Below are 15193 nucleotides of genomic sequence, written 5' to 3' on the forward strand. Positions count from 1 at the left end.
GTTGACGGGTTAAGAAGGATTTTATTTGCTTTTGCACTTAAAATTCACAGCATGTACTACATGTAAATATTCCTGATTTTATGCAAGTCTCTTCTCTCTCTCTCTCTCTTATAATAGTCACAGATCTATTAAATTGCAGAAAATCTGTATTTAAGAAGAATACCAGCCACTGTGTTGGTAGAGGAGATGTTTTCTGAATTTAGACAGACATGAATGAGGATGAAAAATGGCTAAAAACATTTTATAGTTTTATTAGTAGAATTAGAAAACTTTTATGGTAGTGTTTCATGCATTTAGGTATTTTATGAAGGGTTTCTTACAAATTCTAGCTGTTTTTCAGCTTACTGCTCTCTGTTTACGTCTACAATTTGGTTTATTTCCTTTGTTGCAAATTGCTGGGCTGTGTTTACAAGGAAAGTGCAGAAACAGCTGGTCTCCGTTAACATAGTGGTGCACATCTGTGTCATCTGATGCAGGAATACCAGCGTAGGGCTTGACTGGAAAAGTGCAGTGTACGGAGACCGCTTTAGGGTAAACTGCACAAACTTGACTTAGTACAAAACAGCTTTTGAAAGTAATATGTATTACTTTCTGTATCTAGAAACCAATATACCAGATAGCCTTCTCCTTCCTATTTTGAATTTACAGTAAAAGCAATTGTGGTAGCACGAAAGATGTTAAAACATGAAAGTTTCAAATGTATTTCATGCTATACACTGTTACACTGCAGTAACATACTGTGCTATGTATTTGTTTAGAGAGTTGTACAGATAACCCATAATGTATTCTCTAATGAGGCTGAATGTTTGAACATCTCTCAGTTTCTAAACCTCCTACCCTGTGGCCATAGGAAAGTATCTGATGATCACTGTACACTTGAGAGGTGTTTTTCATTCTGCCAAATCTAACTGTAATGGACTTCAAGTTGAAGCATTAGTACAGCCTCAAAAAAGTAGGAGAGAGAATAATTGAGCATCACTACAGAACAAAAATTAAATACAAATTAAGTGTAATTTTTAATTATTTTTACAACTAGTCATAATTCTTCAGGTAATGATGTAAATGCAATGACCTGGCAGACATACAGTGTACAAATACAATGGAAAAAGATACTTGTGAAAACTATACTGATGATCTATTTTGCTTTTTAAAAACTCTTTTTAAAATAATGTCTTTCATAAAAACACTGACATAGATTAACTGCTGACTTTTCTCATTAAAAAAACCCAAAATGTTTCACATAATATTTATCTTAGAAACATTGCTTACCTTAACTTTTTCTTCCAGTCTTCCTAAGCGTAGACTGCCTTCTACTATTTTGTTAAGAACACCATGATTCTCATTTTCCAAACATCTGGCCTGCAACCATATAGTATACACATAACTAAATGCAATCATTACTTTACACAGGTCAGACAAAATACATACATTGAGGAGGACAGAGCTATTCTGTTTTGAGCTCCGATAGTCTGAAGAACGAAGATGGAAAAAAGAATCCTGAAAATTATTCTAATAATGGCTAATTAATAATTTGTCGACTGACTGCGAATACTATCTCACTAACAAAATACCTTGAAACAGTTTTATTCTGAAAGGATCATAGCTACTAATACTGTAAACCCAACCAATTCTGCATGTTTTTCTACAGATGTATGTATGTACATGGAGGGATCCCATTTGTATGCATGAGACTCAGCCTTCTGGGTCAGATTTAATAGTCTCCTCTCAAAAGAGCCCTTGAAATTGGCAGGGATTCAGCCAAGGAATCTGACATGTGCCTTATGAGATGCTGCTGTCTTATGACTGTTTCCATCATTTCACAAGCACCACATTTTCCCTCTCAGATATGGAAAGTAAATGAAACAAAAACTGCATAAGCTGTAAACAATAAAATAATTTTGAAACTATGAGGTTTCAACTGCTAAATCCACTGAAAGCATTCAGGAGAAATAACCAGGTTTTATACTCCGCAATGTCTGACCACCTCGAACTACCCATCTCTCTCCAGAGACCCATCTCTTTTCACAGAAGTAAAAATTAACTAACATTGCTGGAGTATGCAAGCATCATCCTCAGTCAGTGACATTTTCATTTACTGTGTGGTAGCTGAATCATACAATACAATAAAAGAATCATTTTGACAGCTGCTAACTCAGGATTACAGTTCATCATCAGTGTTGCACTATGAAAATTATTTTAAATAAATTTGTTGCTGCTCTGTTTTACCCTTTCTGGATTTAGCAGTAGGCTGTCACTGTTCCTGGAAATAGTAAATTTAAGACTATCCATTTATTTTTGTGGAGATGTGGTTACTGCAGATTTATTTTTTTTTATTCCTCATTAAGTAAGAATATAGGCTAATTTCTTAGAGTGCTGTATCCTTTCTGCTTTCCCTGTTCTTCTGGATTAAATCTTCAATTAGTGAATTAAAAAAGAATAAGGCTAGGGTAATAGCAGTAGCTGAACTAAGTAAATAAACCTGACATTACTGAATTCTGAGGTGGGGAATGACAATACATTTTTAATTATATGTTATGCTCAGTAGTGGCTCTCCATAATCATTAAATTAAATTCTAATTACATTTTTTTTTGGTTTTTAGGCCTTCCCATTAGACAATCATATCAGATTACCTGACTAAGAGATACCTGCAGTCTAACTTTCTGCCAAGGTAGGTTTTAAGTTCAGCAATTAAAAATAGGAACAGGTTGTTCTGATTCAGCTCTACCTGGCAGCAAAGTAAACTGGTTATTTAAAGATTTTACTGATGCTAGATTATTTCAGTAAAAAAGTTTGTTTCAGAGTATCTCTACTGTCAGCCCAGTCACAGTGAATTCATAAAAAAAAAGCAAGACTTGCGTGCTGTTTAGTATCTACGCCACAAAGTAGAGAAACAATGGATGGCAAGTAAGTATGTGTCATCATCATAAACATACACAAGAGAATGTGATCCACAAGGAAGAGATAAATCCTGTTTTGCATGACAGGACTGTCTTCTAATTGCTGGATCAGTTTATACCTGTCTGGGCTGCTTTCCACAGTCCTACTCTGTTTTTCTGCACGTGCACAAAACTTGATTTTCTAGTCTACACTTTCAGGTGCAGGTGTCAGAGGGGAAGAATATGATGTCAGATACTGCACACTTGCAAAGATAGGGTTTACACTACCTTGTGGTGATTAAAGTTCCATTAAGACATCTTTCCTTCTGAAACAGGCTTTTACTGCTAAAAGTATTCTGAACATCTACTAGGGTATTATTAAGCCAAATGGCACACCTTGTATTTACAGGTAATTCTGGATCTCTGTGATACTTCTAATGTGGTATGCTGAATAATTGAAAGTAGATATGCCAGAGATTGAGAGAAAAGAACCAGTTCCCCTAATTCCTAGGAGACATTTATTGTGCCTAGTTTCACAATTCTAAAGTCCAGTTTGCAGTGGACGAGGATTTGAGTTGGCTCACCATAGTTCCTCTTCTAGAATTAGGAATTAACCACTATAGAATCTTTTTACCCAACACTGATGACAACCTTTGTCTACTACTTGAACAACAGAAGCAAAAGAAGCTTTATTTTAACACAGTTTTGTGAAATGGTTTCCAGGACCACTTTGAAGACAGAGTACCAATATGTAAAATTGAAATTGTGTCTAAGATCTTGTAAAGGAAACCAAGTGTGCCTGTAAAAAGCCCAGTAACCTCCATCCAGACACTTCCACTAAACACAAGTTGTTCCAAAACTCTCAACCAGCCTGTCAGAACGACTGCTCACTAAAAAGGAGCAATAACATGCACATGCATCCATGGTAGAAGGTCCATAGAGATCACTTCAAGGATAATAGTTTACCTTTAGATTCAGAAATGTATATTAAGTTTATGATTGCGTGCTATTTTTCAATACAATTGAAGCCAATCTCTAAAATCAGGTTAAAAAATTCTTTTAAACTTGATATATACCATTGCAGACCCTAATGATGATGTAAGTTAAGGCTTAATTATGTTATCTCCAGAAATATTAGTTATTTAAAGGTAATTACCAAAAAAATAAGATGATCACGTTCCTGAGCTATCTTCTCCACCAAACCAATAAGGTTAGTTAGATAGTGATGGGCTGCAACTTCTTTTTCCATTGCTTCCTCCAACTGCAGTTTCAAAAGACCTATTTTCTTCTTTAACCGCCTATAAAATTAACAGAAAAAGGAAAATCTTCAGATTGGAATTAATAATGGCATTAAAAGAACTTGCACTGCATGTGCAAATCAACTTGTACAAGTCTCAAACAATCAAATATACTGTTAAAGGCGCACTGGCTCACAATATTTGCAATGCCAAAGTATCATTTCCCACTTTTTGGGGCTGTTTTTCTTTACAATATGTTGTGTGAATAACAACAATAACAGTGATTCAAAAGAACAATTTGTGCAGTGGCTGCAAGGTCACATTTCTTAAGAATATAACGACAATATTGGGTTTACTTTTTAAAGTATCACGAGCCCAACTCTGAACCACTCGGATGCATGAGAAGGTCTGCAAATAGTGTAAGACCCTTTTTTTCTGGTGAGTACACAAATGATTACTTGCTATAGCTAACTACTAGCATTAAAGATATATTCTTAATTTGCCTGTAGACGTAGCAAAGTGTTCATGAAAACATACAAAGCTTAGCAAAGTTACTTGACAACGAGGCCTTTAGATGTGACAAAGATGTGTTTAGGAAACATGTTTTTTCTGTAATAGGTAGAAATTATACACTGTGAGATGTCAGACAATATTTTTACAGATATTTCTGCTGCTATTTTTAGAAATACAAGTATTTTTATATAAGAAAATGAGAATGTGTTCTTACCTGTTTGTCTTTTGTGTCATTTCCATCTCAGTTTCCAGGATCTTGTTGTCAGCCGTGAATTTATTTTTCTCTAAAAGCAGTTTCTTGTTTTGAGCTTGCAGTGATGCTATCTTTCCCATTAGATCTTCCACCTCACAGCGCTTTCTCTCCTGCTCCTGTTGTAAGTGGCTGCAAAAACCCAACAGCATAGAACAGGCATCATGTATAGACCTACACCACTAAAAAGGTAAGTACAGCAAGATACCCATGTTGAAGGCATGAAAAAGATACACTGAGAATGCTTAATGTTCAGTGGTGACATCAGAGAGGTATTACAATCTCATGACATATCAAATAATGAATGAAGCATAATACAAACAAAATTATTCAAATAATTCATCCTGACTGTACTTGAAATAGAATTTTGATTATAAAAATATTCTGTATGGTCCAAATGTGTTCCCTTCCTCTTTTTTTTCAAAAAAAATACTAGTAATGCCAAAAAAACAAGGTCTGAACTTCTCAGGAAGGCAGTGTACCAAGAAACAGTAACTTGCACTATCCTAAGGCTTGAAAGCAAACATATTTACAGAATGTCTTTAGAAGAACGTTACTTTACAGACGATGCTGCATGACAGCACTTTTCTGTTGTGCTGTTTCGTGTTATTTTCATATTGTACAGACTGGAGAAACTTAGTATTTTTAGTTTAGAATTTCAGGATCCTTCAGACATTTTCCAAAGATGAGAACAAAAGAATGAGAACTTTTTATATACAGTGTTGATAGAAGTAAACAGATTTGACAAAAATTGTATTTTTAATGCCTTCTATTATTTAAAAAGGTACATTTAGCAGTACGTGCTCTATGGTAGAAACACTCCTACTGATGTCTCTAGATGTGGAATTTCCTTCTGTAATTTTAATTGTCTACAAAAAGCGAGACAGTAGTTTTGAAATATTTCTTTACCTTTCTTTCTACTTTGGTAGTTATCTTCCTAGATTACCAGCATAAGTTTCCACTCACCTCCTACCTACAAAGTGATGCATATGCAGATCTGTTCATGTGAATGCTTTGCAGAATTGTTTCTCTGTGCACCATATGTAAACTCATACCTTTTTAAATCATTCACCAAAGCAAAGTGCTCCTCTGCTGCTATTTTGCTATCCAGTTTGGTCTTCAGCTCTTCACAAGTGGAACGCAAAGCTTCCACCTGCTTCTGGTACTCTGCTATCTCTTCTTCTTGACTCTGTTTCTTATCTTCTAAGATTATTATCTGTTTGGTCAATTTCGAAGCTTTTGGGAGGAAAAAAACCAAAACTGGGTACAGCAGAATTAATTCAATTACCTAGTGAAACTCCCAACTAAACCAGTAATATGTTAATTCCTAGTTGTTCATAGCATTATGTAACAGTGGATTTGTCAGTTTGTTTTGTATTTTAACAGTTTGAGGTTTTTTTGCTGTCTCAAGCAGTTTGTTTTGGAAAAGTGCCAAAACTTCAAGACTGCTTCTTTTCGGGGCTATAAGCTATTTGCTCATCAAAATGTCATTGTACTCCGAAAAATCCTCTGAATCAGATTTTACCAATTCAGGAAAAGAACCAAAAATGGAACATGACTTTTGTAGCTTAGTAGATAGGGCACACATCTAGAGACTGGCCTGTTTCTGTTCACTGATCTCTGAGTTTTTCCTGTAGTATGTATTTCAATCACTGGATACACTGCCAAAACAGTTGTAGGAACTGAAAAGAAGATCAGGCCTCTTGTTTCCTTGTGAGAACTCCAGCAATAGATAACAAAATCTGTCAGTGTTTACCAGGGATGTTCTAACAACTCATACTGGATCAAGCTATTTTGAGATTTGGGAAGAGGAACACCTGATTTTGGGGTATTATCTGGCCTTTGGCCTTGGGTATGATGAGTTGTTATCTTCTAAACAAAGATGGATATAGAGAGATAAAACTCTAAATAAGAAACTCGAACTTTAAAAGGAGAAAGCATTTATGGAATTAGATGGCAGATGAATAAAAAATTTCAGGATTGGAGTTTTGCTATGTAGGTTCACTTAAAGAAATTGTTCTCATCAGTGAAGTTAATTGCACATAATTAAACATTTTTCAGAACATCCTGATCTGTCAATTAAGATTCAGTTTTGCTTTTTAAACTTCACTAAGAAATCTTACTTTCAGTTTTGGGATTTTAAACTATAACATGTTTGTTCCAGTCAGAAGGCTATTAACAAGAAACATCCAGAGGAATCTACTGATGCAAAAAGTAACTAATCAGCAGAAAAATAATCTTGGTCAAGAAATAATATTTACAGGCAATACAAGGAATACCAAGTGTTCTGAATTCAAGCAAATACAAACCTCTGATAAAACAGTGATAAATTATTACTTGAAGATGCATGTAAATTTAAGCAGTATCAAATTACAAAAGTCTAAAATCAAATAATGCTATTTATAATTAAGTATATGAAATTATAAACATTAGTTACAAAGCAGAAAATTAAAAAATCTTACAAATTCTAAATTGAACATTTAAACAAGTAAATAATACCTCACAAATTCCAACCTGTAAAATTTAAAGTGCTCTTAAATTATGAAAATGAGTGTATTGCTGTTTAGCAGTTCTTACCACTTTTTCAGAGGAAGCAGGTCAAAATGGAGTATGCTGTATAGAGTCAATAGGTGATACTGACATTTCTTTTCAGTATCAGTTGACATCCAGAGCTTGACCTCATATTAGTATTACCTGCATTCAGTGATGCTTTGTAGGCATATATGAAGTTGCAAAAAAAGCCAAAAACCCCCAAACAAAACAAAACCCAGAAAAAAACAAACAAACAACTAAACCTGCAGTACCATCTTTGGCGTAGTTCAAATGACCAGCAACTCAAGCACTTTACCTTCTTTAACATGTTGTCTGTGACTATCTTTTGCTTTAGCTTGTTGAATTTCAAGTTGCTCCATCAACAATCCATTTTCTTCCAAGACCAGCTTGGCCTGAGTTTGCAGCTGCTGCCTGCAATGACAACCAGCTTATAAAAAAAATATAATTCAAATATTAACTTATGTCCAAAGAAAACACACAACTGAATTCCAACAGTGTAAACTTATAAAATCATATTTGAATCTCTTTAAAGAAAGAAATTAAAAACCCTAATTGAAAGCAATGTCAGGACTCAAGGTAAGCTTATTAGAGACATGAACTCACAACCCTCAAAATGTAAAATATTTTAAATAATGTTTAAAATCTTTGACTAACTAAAGCAAAAATTCCCTACAGAAAGAAGTAAAAATTTGTATGTGTGAATTAGAATTGTAGCAGCATAGAATGGCTGAGGTTGGAAGGGACCTCTGGAGGTCATCTGGTCTAACCCCCCTGCCTAAGCAGGGGTACCTAAAGCCAGCGGCCCAGGACCACATCCTGATGGTTTCTGAGTATCTCTAGGGATGGAGGCTCCACAACCTCTCTGCACAGCTTGTTGCAATGCTCACAGTGGAAAACTGTTTCCTTATGTTCAGAGAGAACCTCCTGTGTTTCAGTTTGTGCCCATCACCTCTTCTCCTGTCACAGGGCACCACTGAAAAGAGCCTGGCTCTGTCTTTACAACCTCCCCTCAGGCATTTATATGCATTGGTAAGATCTTTATAGCTGTTGCCCTAAAAAGCTCACAATCATCTTGCGATGAACCAGTACGACCAGTCTCTTCCCCATCTCAAGTTACCAACTGATGAACGCCTGACTCAGGTAAATTGCTATTAAGCCTTATATGTATTTTATACTACTTAATTTCATTATGTTTGCATTGTTTCACTTCTCAAGAACATCAAATTCTTCTAATGCCATATTCCAATACCATTTTATATTAATGAAAAACTGAAGTCACTGGCACATTCCTACTACACGTGGAAGTGTAAAAGTTAAGCATGTAACCTACAAGGTCAGGGACAGAATTACATGGGCTTCAGGTGCAACACTGCACATTCACTACTTAACCTTTACTCCAAAATTATTTCAGGAATTGCACATCAGCAGTGTTCCAACAAGACATAATCATGACCCTGCTAACTCTTCAGCAAAACTTGCTTGAGGGGAACAAAAACTTTTCCTTAAGATCTGTAATCTTAAAAGTTTGCTTAAAAATCTTAAAAATTAATTTCTAGTAATATAACTTACCATTCTGTAGGGGTAATAAAGTTATTTTTATTTAATTGCTCATGCAGGTCTTCATTCTCCTTCACCAACTCTTCAACTCGTACTTTAAAATTTTTCATATCCTCCTGGAAGACAAAGGACTCCACATAAAATTCTTTAGAGGTATTTTTTGTTAATTTTTACATCAACAAAAACTCTTATAAACATACATGCCTGGGTGCCTTCTAATTCTTCTGTTAACAGCATATTATCTCACTACTCACCTTTAATTCAGATGTGCGTACTTAACTTCTAAACTGCTTCATCAATCTAGTAATATTTGATTAAAAATAATATAGATATCTGAATTGTGCCACAAATTTGCCAAGTGTCATTTGAATTAAGCAAGTTGTAGATAGTTAAAATATGGATTTAAAAAAATGAATTCTGAAAATTACTAGATGGTACTATACATTTTCAGTATGAATGACATGAATTTGAATATGGTAGGAAAATGGAGTGAATTTACAGTAATATAAAATGCTTGGTGTTTTATGCTCATTTCATAGCTTAATTTTTTGAAGAAAATAAATTATTTTGAAAATCTACGGCAGTTCTGCTCTGAAGCAAATCACCATTTTTCAAAGCTTCAGTGACAACAGAATACTTCTAAAGAGCAAAAAGAGTACCCATTCCTTCTATATCTAGAAATAAATATTCTTCTACCACAAAATCCACAGGCCTGTAACTGGAAGAGCAGCTATAAGGGGCACTGAATCCCCGTTATGACTGACAATAGTAAATTCTTTCCACCACTGACTGTGTTTATGGTTTACTCTATTCAGAGAGCACAGTTCTTGTATATCTCAGTGTAGTGCCTGCTTCTAGCCAAGTAGGATAAGATAGCACAATAACTATGCATGGAAAATTTTAATTTTAGGCAGAAAACAGCTTTGACAAATCCCTTTAAAGATATTTCAGTAATTTAGTATAGAAGTATATTTTCTTTAAATGGAAACTTACCTCATGTTCAAGATTTAAATCTTCCTTTTCTCGTATTCTATCTTCATATGCCAACAGAAGAGGTGACAAATATTTCATATCCAACTTTAAAAAAAAAAAAAATCAATCCATATAAATCAAATATAAACCATAATCTCATCAATATTTTTTACTTCTTCTCCTGCTATATTTTGCTAGTTTTAAAAGCTGTTAAGGGTTTTCGTATATGCTTTGCAGACAAAAGTGCAGGACTCACACAAGCACACAGACCACCATATGTAAAATGATGCTGCAGAAGCACTTAATAGCACCACTTTAGGAGCAAGCTTTGAAAGGGACAAGGCTGGATGCTAAACTTGCATGCTTCACTAAAATGCAACTATTACTTATCAGTATATGTAACACAGCAGAACGTGGATGCAAATGAATACAAAACCAAACTGAAACACTACAGTGAATATCGTTAATCATCAAATTTAGCCCAGATTCATTAGCAAGTGGCAAAGGAATTTTTACACTCTCAAACCTACATCTTTAAATACATATGAATGTCATGCTTGGATATTATAGCTAGGACAGAGCAGATGTACCTATTTCTGTATAGTTCTGAATAACAATGAGGAAGGAAAATTTAAGATCTAGCCTTTCAAGGAGAAATTGTTTCACATATTGCAAATGCTTTCAATTTCACAGACTTGCCAGAAGTTCATAGTCTACTAGGACCCATGACCATTCCTACCATCAGAATCACTGAAATATGCTATTTTCTTTTAGTGTCGTCTTAAAAATAATCACAACAGAAGATTAGCAATTAAAGAGATTAACAATTACACAATAGACCTGGAAGCAAACTATATGCTAGACAATACTAAGTGAAGATGGTATTTATGATTCTCAGGGTAATAGTACATCTACTTAATTTGCATTCAGTAGTTCAAAGTTGATGATTGTATGCAGTCTGTAGGTTACTGTAAATTCAACTGGACCTGCACACATTCATTGCAAAGTTCTGCCCTACATCTTTTTAGACAATAAACAAAAATGTTTATAATATTCTACTAGTATGTGATAGATCAGCAGAGTAACTAAAAAATATCCTGAATATTTTGGTTCCAGTAAAGAAATTCTACTACTTTACTTAGAAAGGAATGAACAGATAAGTGAAAACATTAGTTTACTTACCAGCCATGGTGGTGGTGGTCCTTTCATGGGTAAACTTTTCAGTTTTAGATGCTAAATGAGATTTAAAAAAAGATACTGAAATTACTTCCTGCGTTTTGAAGCACCAATCACTGTCCGCTGCAGTCACAACTATTACCCCAAAAAAGCTTATGTTTCTAATTACATGTGTTGCATATGCAACACACACTCAACAAAGTCAACAAAACTGGAAGTTCAATATCTTACTAACATAGGAGAAAGTCTAACTTCTTAAAGTTAGACTTAACAATAAATGCTTATTTTATATTTCAGAAAAAGCCTATGCCATTTGTAGACGTGGTATAAGTAAATATAGTAAATATGGAGAAAATAGCCTTAAAAACTCAAAGATGAATGAAAGGACAATAGGACACCTCAGTACAAATTGCCTTTATAACCAAGATTCTCACCTCTTCTTGGGACAATGGCCTGAATTTAGTTTGATAGCGACTTAATTCTACATTTAAACGATGGACCGTCATTTTCAAAGCATCATTTTCATCTACCAGTTCTTGTGCTTGTTGTCTGAGAGAAAGTAATTCTGTAGCCTCCTCTATTAAAACAAAAAGAAAGTTCAATCAAAATTCAAGAAATGTTCACAATAATTTGTTAATTGTAAGGAAAAAGAATCTCAATGAGCTAGAATCATAAGAGAACTTCTCAAAATACTGTAATGGAATAATCCCATGAAAAACTACTAACAAAAACCCCATTAAATTTCAAACCACCAAGTAATTTTTTTTCATGATCATTTAAGTATTCCCTGACAAAATTTCTACAAATGTAGAATATACTGTTCAGAAACTAATTCTGCATAGATACTTGCTCAAATCAATGAGGGGAAACCTGCTACTGCAGGAATAGGTTGGAAGAAATTAGAAAAATCAAACAAGATAACTACAGAATAGCTTATGTTTCTCCCACCTTCTCTGTGTGGCTTCTCTGCAGCTTCTTTAAGACTTCTGTTTTCTTGTTCTAGTCTCTTCAGCTTTAATTGCTGTTCTTCCATTTGCTGTTTTGTTCTCTCAAATTGTTGGACCATAGCCTGGTATGCCTTGTTCAGAGACCAGTTTTCTTGTTTTAGTTCTCTGAACTTTTCTTTAGTCATATTTTCCCGTGCTTGCCTTGCCCGAATAGACACATCTGTAATACCACAGTACAATGTATTTAGATGGTATTCAGACTTGAATATGAGTTTCAGCAAATTATAATCCATTTTTTTCTAATGTTAGCATTATGTATGAGTGGTATGTCGTAAGATATAAATCAGCTCATGGCTCCCAGAAGATAAGGCCAGAGAGAATGAAGAAGGTGGATTTGGAAGGAGAGCTGTAGAGTAGAGTGGCTGCAAGTTCCCATCTTTTCTCTCGGACACTGAAAACATTCCTTCCTTAAAGTGTCCGCAGATCTCCCTAGTACTAGGACTAGAGAGGCAAGACAAAAATATCCACTGCAGTAGCAAAGTGTACGTGCCCTGCATGGACTGGTCAGTCCTCTTGACCCCTCCTTATCTGAATCACCTACGTAATGAAAGCTTTACCCTCCTTCCCACCAAACAGGCTTCACTGATCTGTTACTGAGTAGAAATTACTTAACAGTCCTTACAAAAGTAAAATTCTAGATCATCTGCAAAATCATGGATGTATTGTTGCATCAGTAATAATGGATCGCACTTTCAAATTTTTCTTTTAATCTGTTTGGCCTGAACAACTTACCTATTAAAATGAAGGCTGAGATTCTACCCTTAGCATCAGACTTTTATGAGCCAGTGTAATCTAATAACATACAGGCATGAATATAACTTAGTACAAAACAATTCCTCAGTACAGGATATATACAAAACCCAAGAACTGGTTCTGAAATACAGACCTATCTCTTGTTATTGATGACACAGAACAGCTTCACATGTTTAGTAATATTTCAGGCACTTATGGTCACTGTTCATTTACTGTGAGAAGGCATAAGATACCTGGACAGCACAAAAATACACAGAAACCCATGAACTCATGATAGGCACATATGCCATCCATGCAACACACAAAGTTCAGAGGTGCCGTGCCTGGAATTGCTACACGGATACAGTAACATACAAATAAGGCACTAGCTGAAGGTAGACCACGTATTTCTTATCACTGTATGTTTACCAATTCAGTTGTGATGGGATACTTAATAATGGTGAAGTCCTCTAGTGTAGACTAAACTTAAGGGATTGGAGAGTTCCAGTATGACTTTAATTTCATTACATCATTTACTTAAGACTTCAAAAGTCACTCAGACCGAAAAATAAAAACACCTAACATAAAAAGCCTGAAACTACTGTTTTTATACATATCACTTTCTCATCTCCTGTACAGAGAAATACTTTCCCCCCACCGCCAAATTAGGCTTAGAGAACACAAGCAGTAAAATGTATTTCTATATACATATGCATATTATTAAAGTGAAGACACGTAGTAAAGTCACAGAAAAAATCAGAAGTACCTGGCGATGGTGGAGGCTTTTCACATATCAGATTTTCAGCTAATGATTTTTCTTCCTAGCAGAGAAATAAAAAATGAGACAATTTCCTTTAACAGTTATCCTTCTGAAGTACTCTGAACAGCATCACTGTTGGAGAACTTAAGAAACAGAACTTTTGAAGCGGATTCTTTTATATCCATAAAATTTAAGGTTGGATTCACTACTACCAATATACTACTTATCATTTACCTATCTTGACATCATTTTGTCACTTATCACTGCCATCAGTCACTTGTGGACACTTGAAACTGTTAATTGTTAACTGTTAACCGTTAACTATTCATTGTCAGAGATGTACAGTTCTCAAAACAATTTTGTGGCTGACGTAAAAGTTACATAAACAGAAAGCTTCTTGACCAAACAAGATGGACATTGCTCCCACTTGTTAGTTTGTATAAAATAAGACTTCAGAATAGTTAGTTATGATATAAACAGTCAGTCCTTAACTGGGAATCAGCAAATAAATTAATTATTTTTCAAGCCTATGAAAGCAGTCAGATGGGCCCAGCTGGAAAACTAGATAAAAATCTAGTGAGGGCAGACTCAGAATTTGAAAATTATCAGCAAGAGCTATCTCTTGCTATAATATGATGTCTCCCACACTCAGTTTGTTTCTTTTGCATGAGGAACAGTAGAAGATGTATTGAAAAAACAAAACCCAAACAATATGGCCTATATACCTATAGTCATATTTTTCAAAAGGAATTATTGGCCATTCTTGTACTTCAAAAGAAAAAGATTCCCTAGTGACAATAAATTAGTTTTCTTTTAAGTGATTGTAAACTATTAGCTCTTTACAACACCTTTTTTTCCAAAGTGCATCAACAAATTAACCTTCATATAAGTCCTACCTTTAAATTCACACCAAGATGCTGGTCTTCTGCTAAAGAAAAACAATCTTTTAGTCAATTAAGAACAAAAGAATTTGTAAGTCCACAGACTATAAGGGTTCATATGGATATGTAAGCACACATATAATATACTGCAAATAAATGTAAGAAAGTCTTCCCCAAACCACAAATTCGATCACTAACTTTCCATTATCTCTTTCATGGTGTATCAGGATACTGATGTGAGATCTTACTTTACCTCACACTATATAGATGCAACTATGGAAGAAATTAAGATGTATTGTTGTCTCCACTATTATTTTAGAATTTGACTAAAAGACAAATGAAATATTTTAATTGATTTTACTGGGCTTCTCTGAAAAGGCAAGTGCAAATCTGACAACTTCCAAGATCTGCAGCACTTCCTATGTAGAAGAGGGATTAGAAAGAGTTTATATATCCCGTTCTTTTCAGTTTAATGCATCCCCTTCCCAAATGGTTTCATCAAAGCAACCCATTCTTTCTGGATATTGCTCTCTATAACGCTTTTCAAATAACTCCACTGAAATATTACTGAAACAACACTCAGATCCACCACAAACAAAACATAGAAAGACAAAGATTTTTCAAAACGGACTCAGTTCTGCTTCCTCCTTCCTATCCTTTAGCTACTAGAGTGCTGC

General features: G+C 34.7%; 1 protein-coding gene across 13 annotated transcripts in view; it reads right to left on the reverse strand.

The window, feature by feature from the left end:
• The window catches only part of CEP89 (centrosomal protein 89), a 41680-nt gene that overhangs the window by 20741 nt on the left and 5746 nt on the right, over nucleotides 1–15193 (reverse strand). For 12 of the 13 annotated variants that reach the window (XM_074881165.1, XM_074881178.1, XM_074881167.1 and 9 more), the window contains 12 exons: nucleotides 14532–14563; nucleotides 13642–13696; nucleotides 12085–12303; nucleotides 11571–11713; nucleotides 11143–11193; nucleotides 9982–10065; nucleotides 9001–9104; nucleotides 7727–7842; nucleotides 5934–6114; nucleotides 4843–5010; nucleotides 4034–4175; nucleotides 1270–1359 (listed from right to left, as the gene is read on the reverse strand). In XM_074881165.1, the coding sequence (XP_074737266.1) occupies nucleotides 1270–1359; nucleotides 4034–4175; nucleotides 4843–5010; nucleotides 5934–6114; nucleotides 7727–7842; nucleotides 9001–9104; nucleotides 9982–10065; nucleotides 11143–11193; nucleotides 11571–11713; nucleotides 12085–12303; nucleotides 13642–13696; nucleotides 14532–14563 (1385 nt within the window). The remainder of the gene's footprint in view (nucleotides 1–1269; nucleotides 1360–4033; nucleotides 4176–4842; nucleotides 5011–5933; nucleotides 6115–7726; nucleotides 7843–9000; nucleotides 9105–9981; nucleotides 10066–11142; nucleotides 11194–11570; nucleotides 11714–12084; nucleotides 12304–13641; nucleotides 13697–14531; nucleotides 14564–15193) is intronic. The other variant, XM_074881166.1, reaches the window with a different exon arrangement.

Source organism: Strix uralensis, chromosome 12 (assembly GCF_047716275.1).
Source record: "Strix uralensis isolate ZFMK-TIS-50842 chromosome 12, bStrUra1, whole genome shotgun sequence".
Lineage (NCBI taxonomy): Eukaryota > Metazoa > Chordata > Aves > Strigiformes > Strigidae > Strix > Strix uralensis.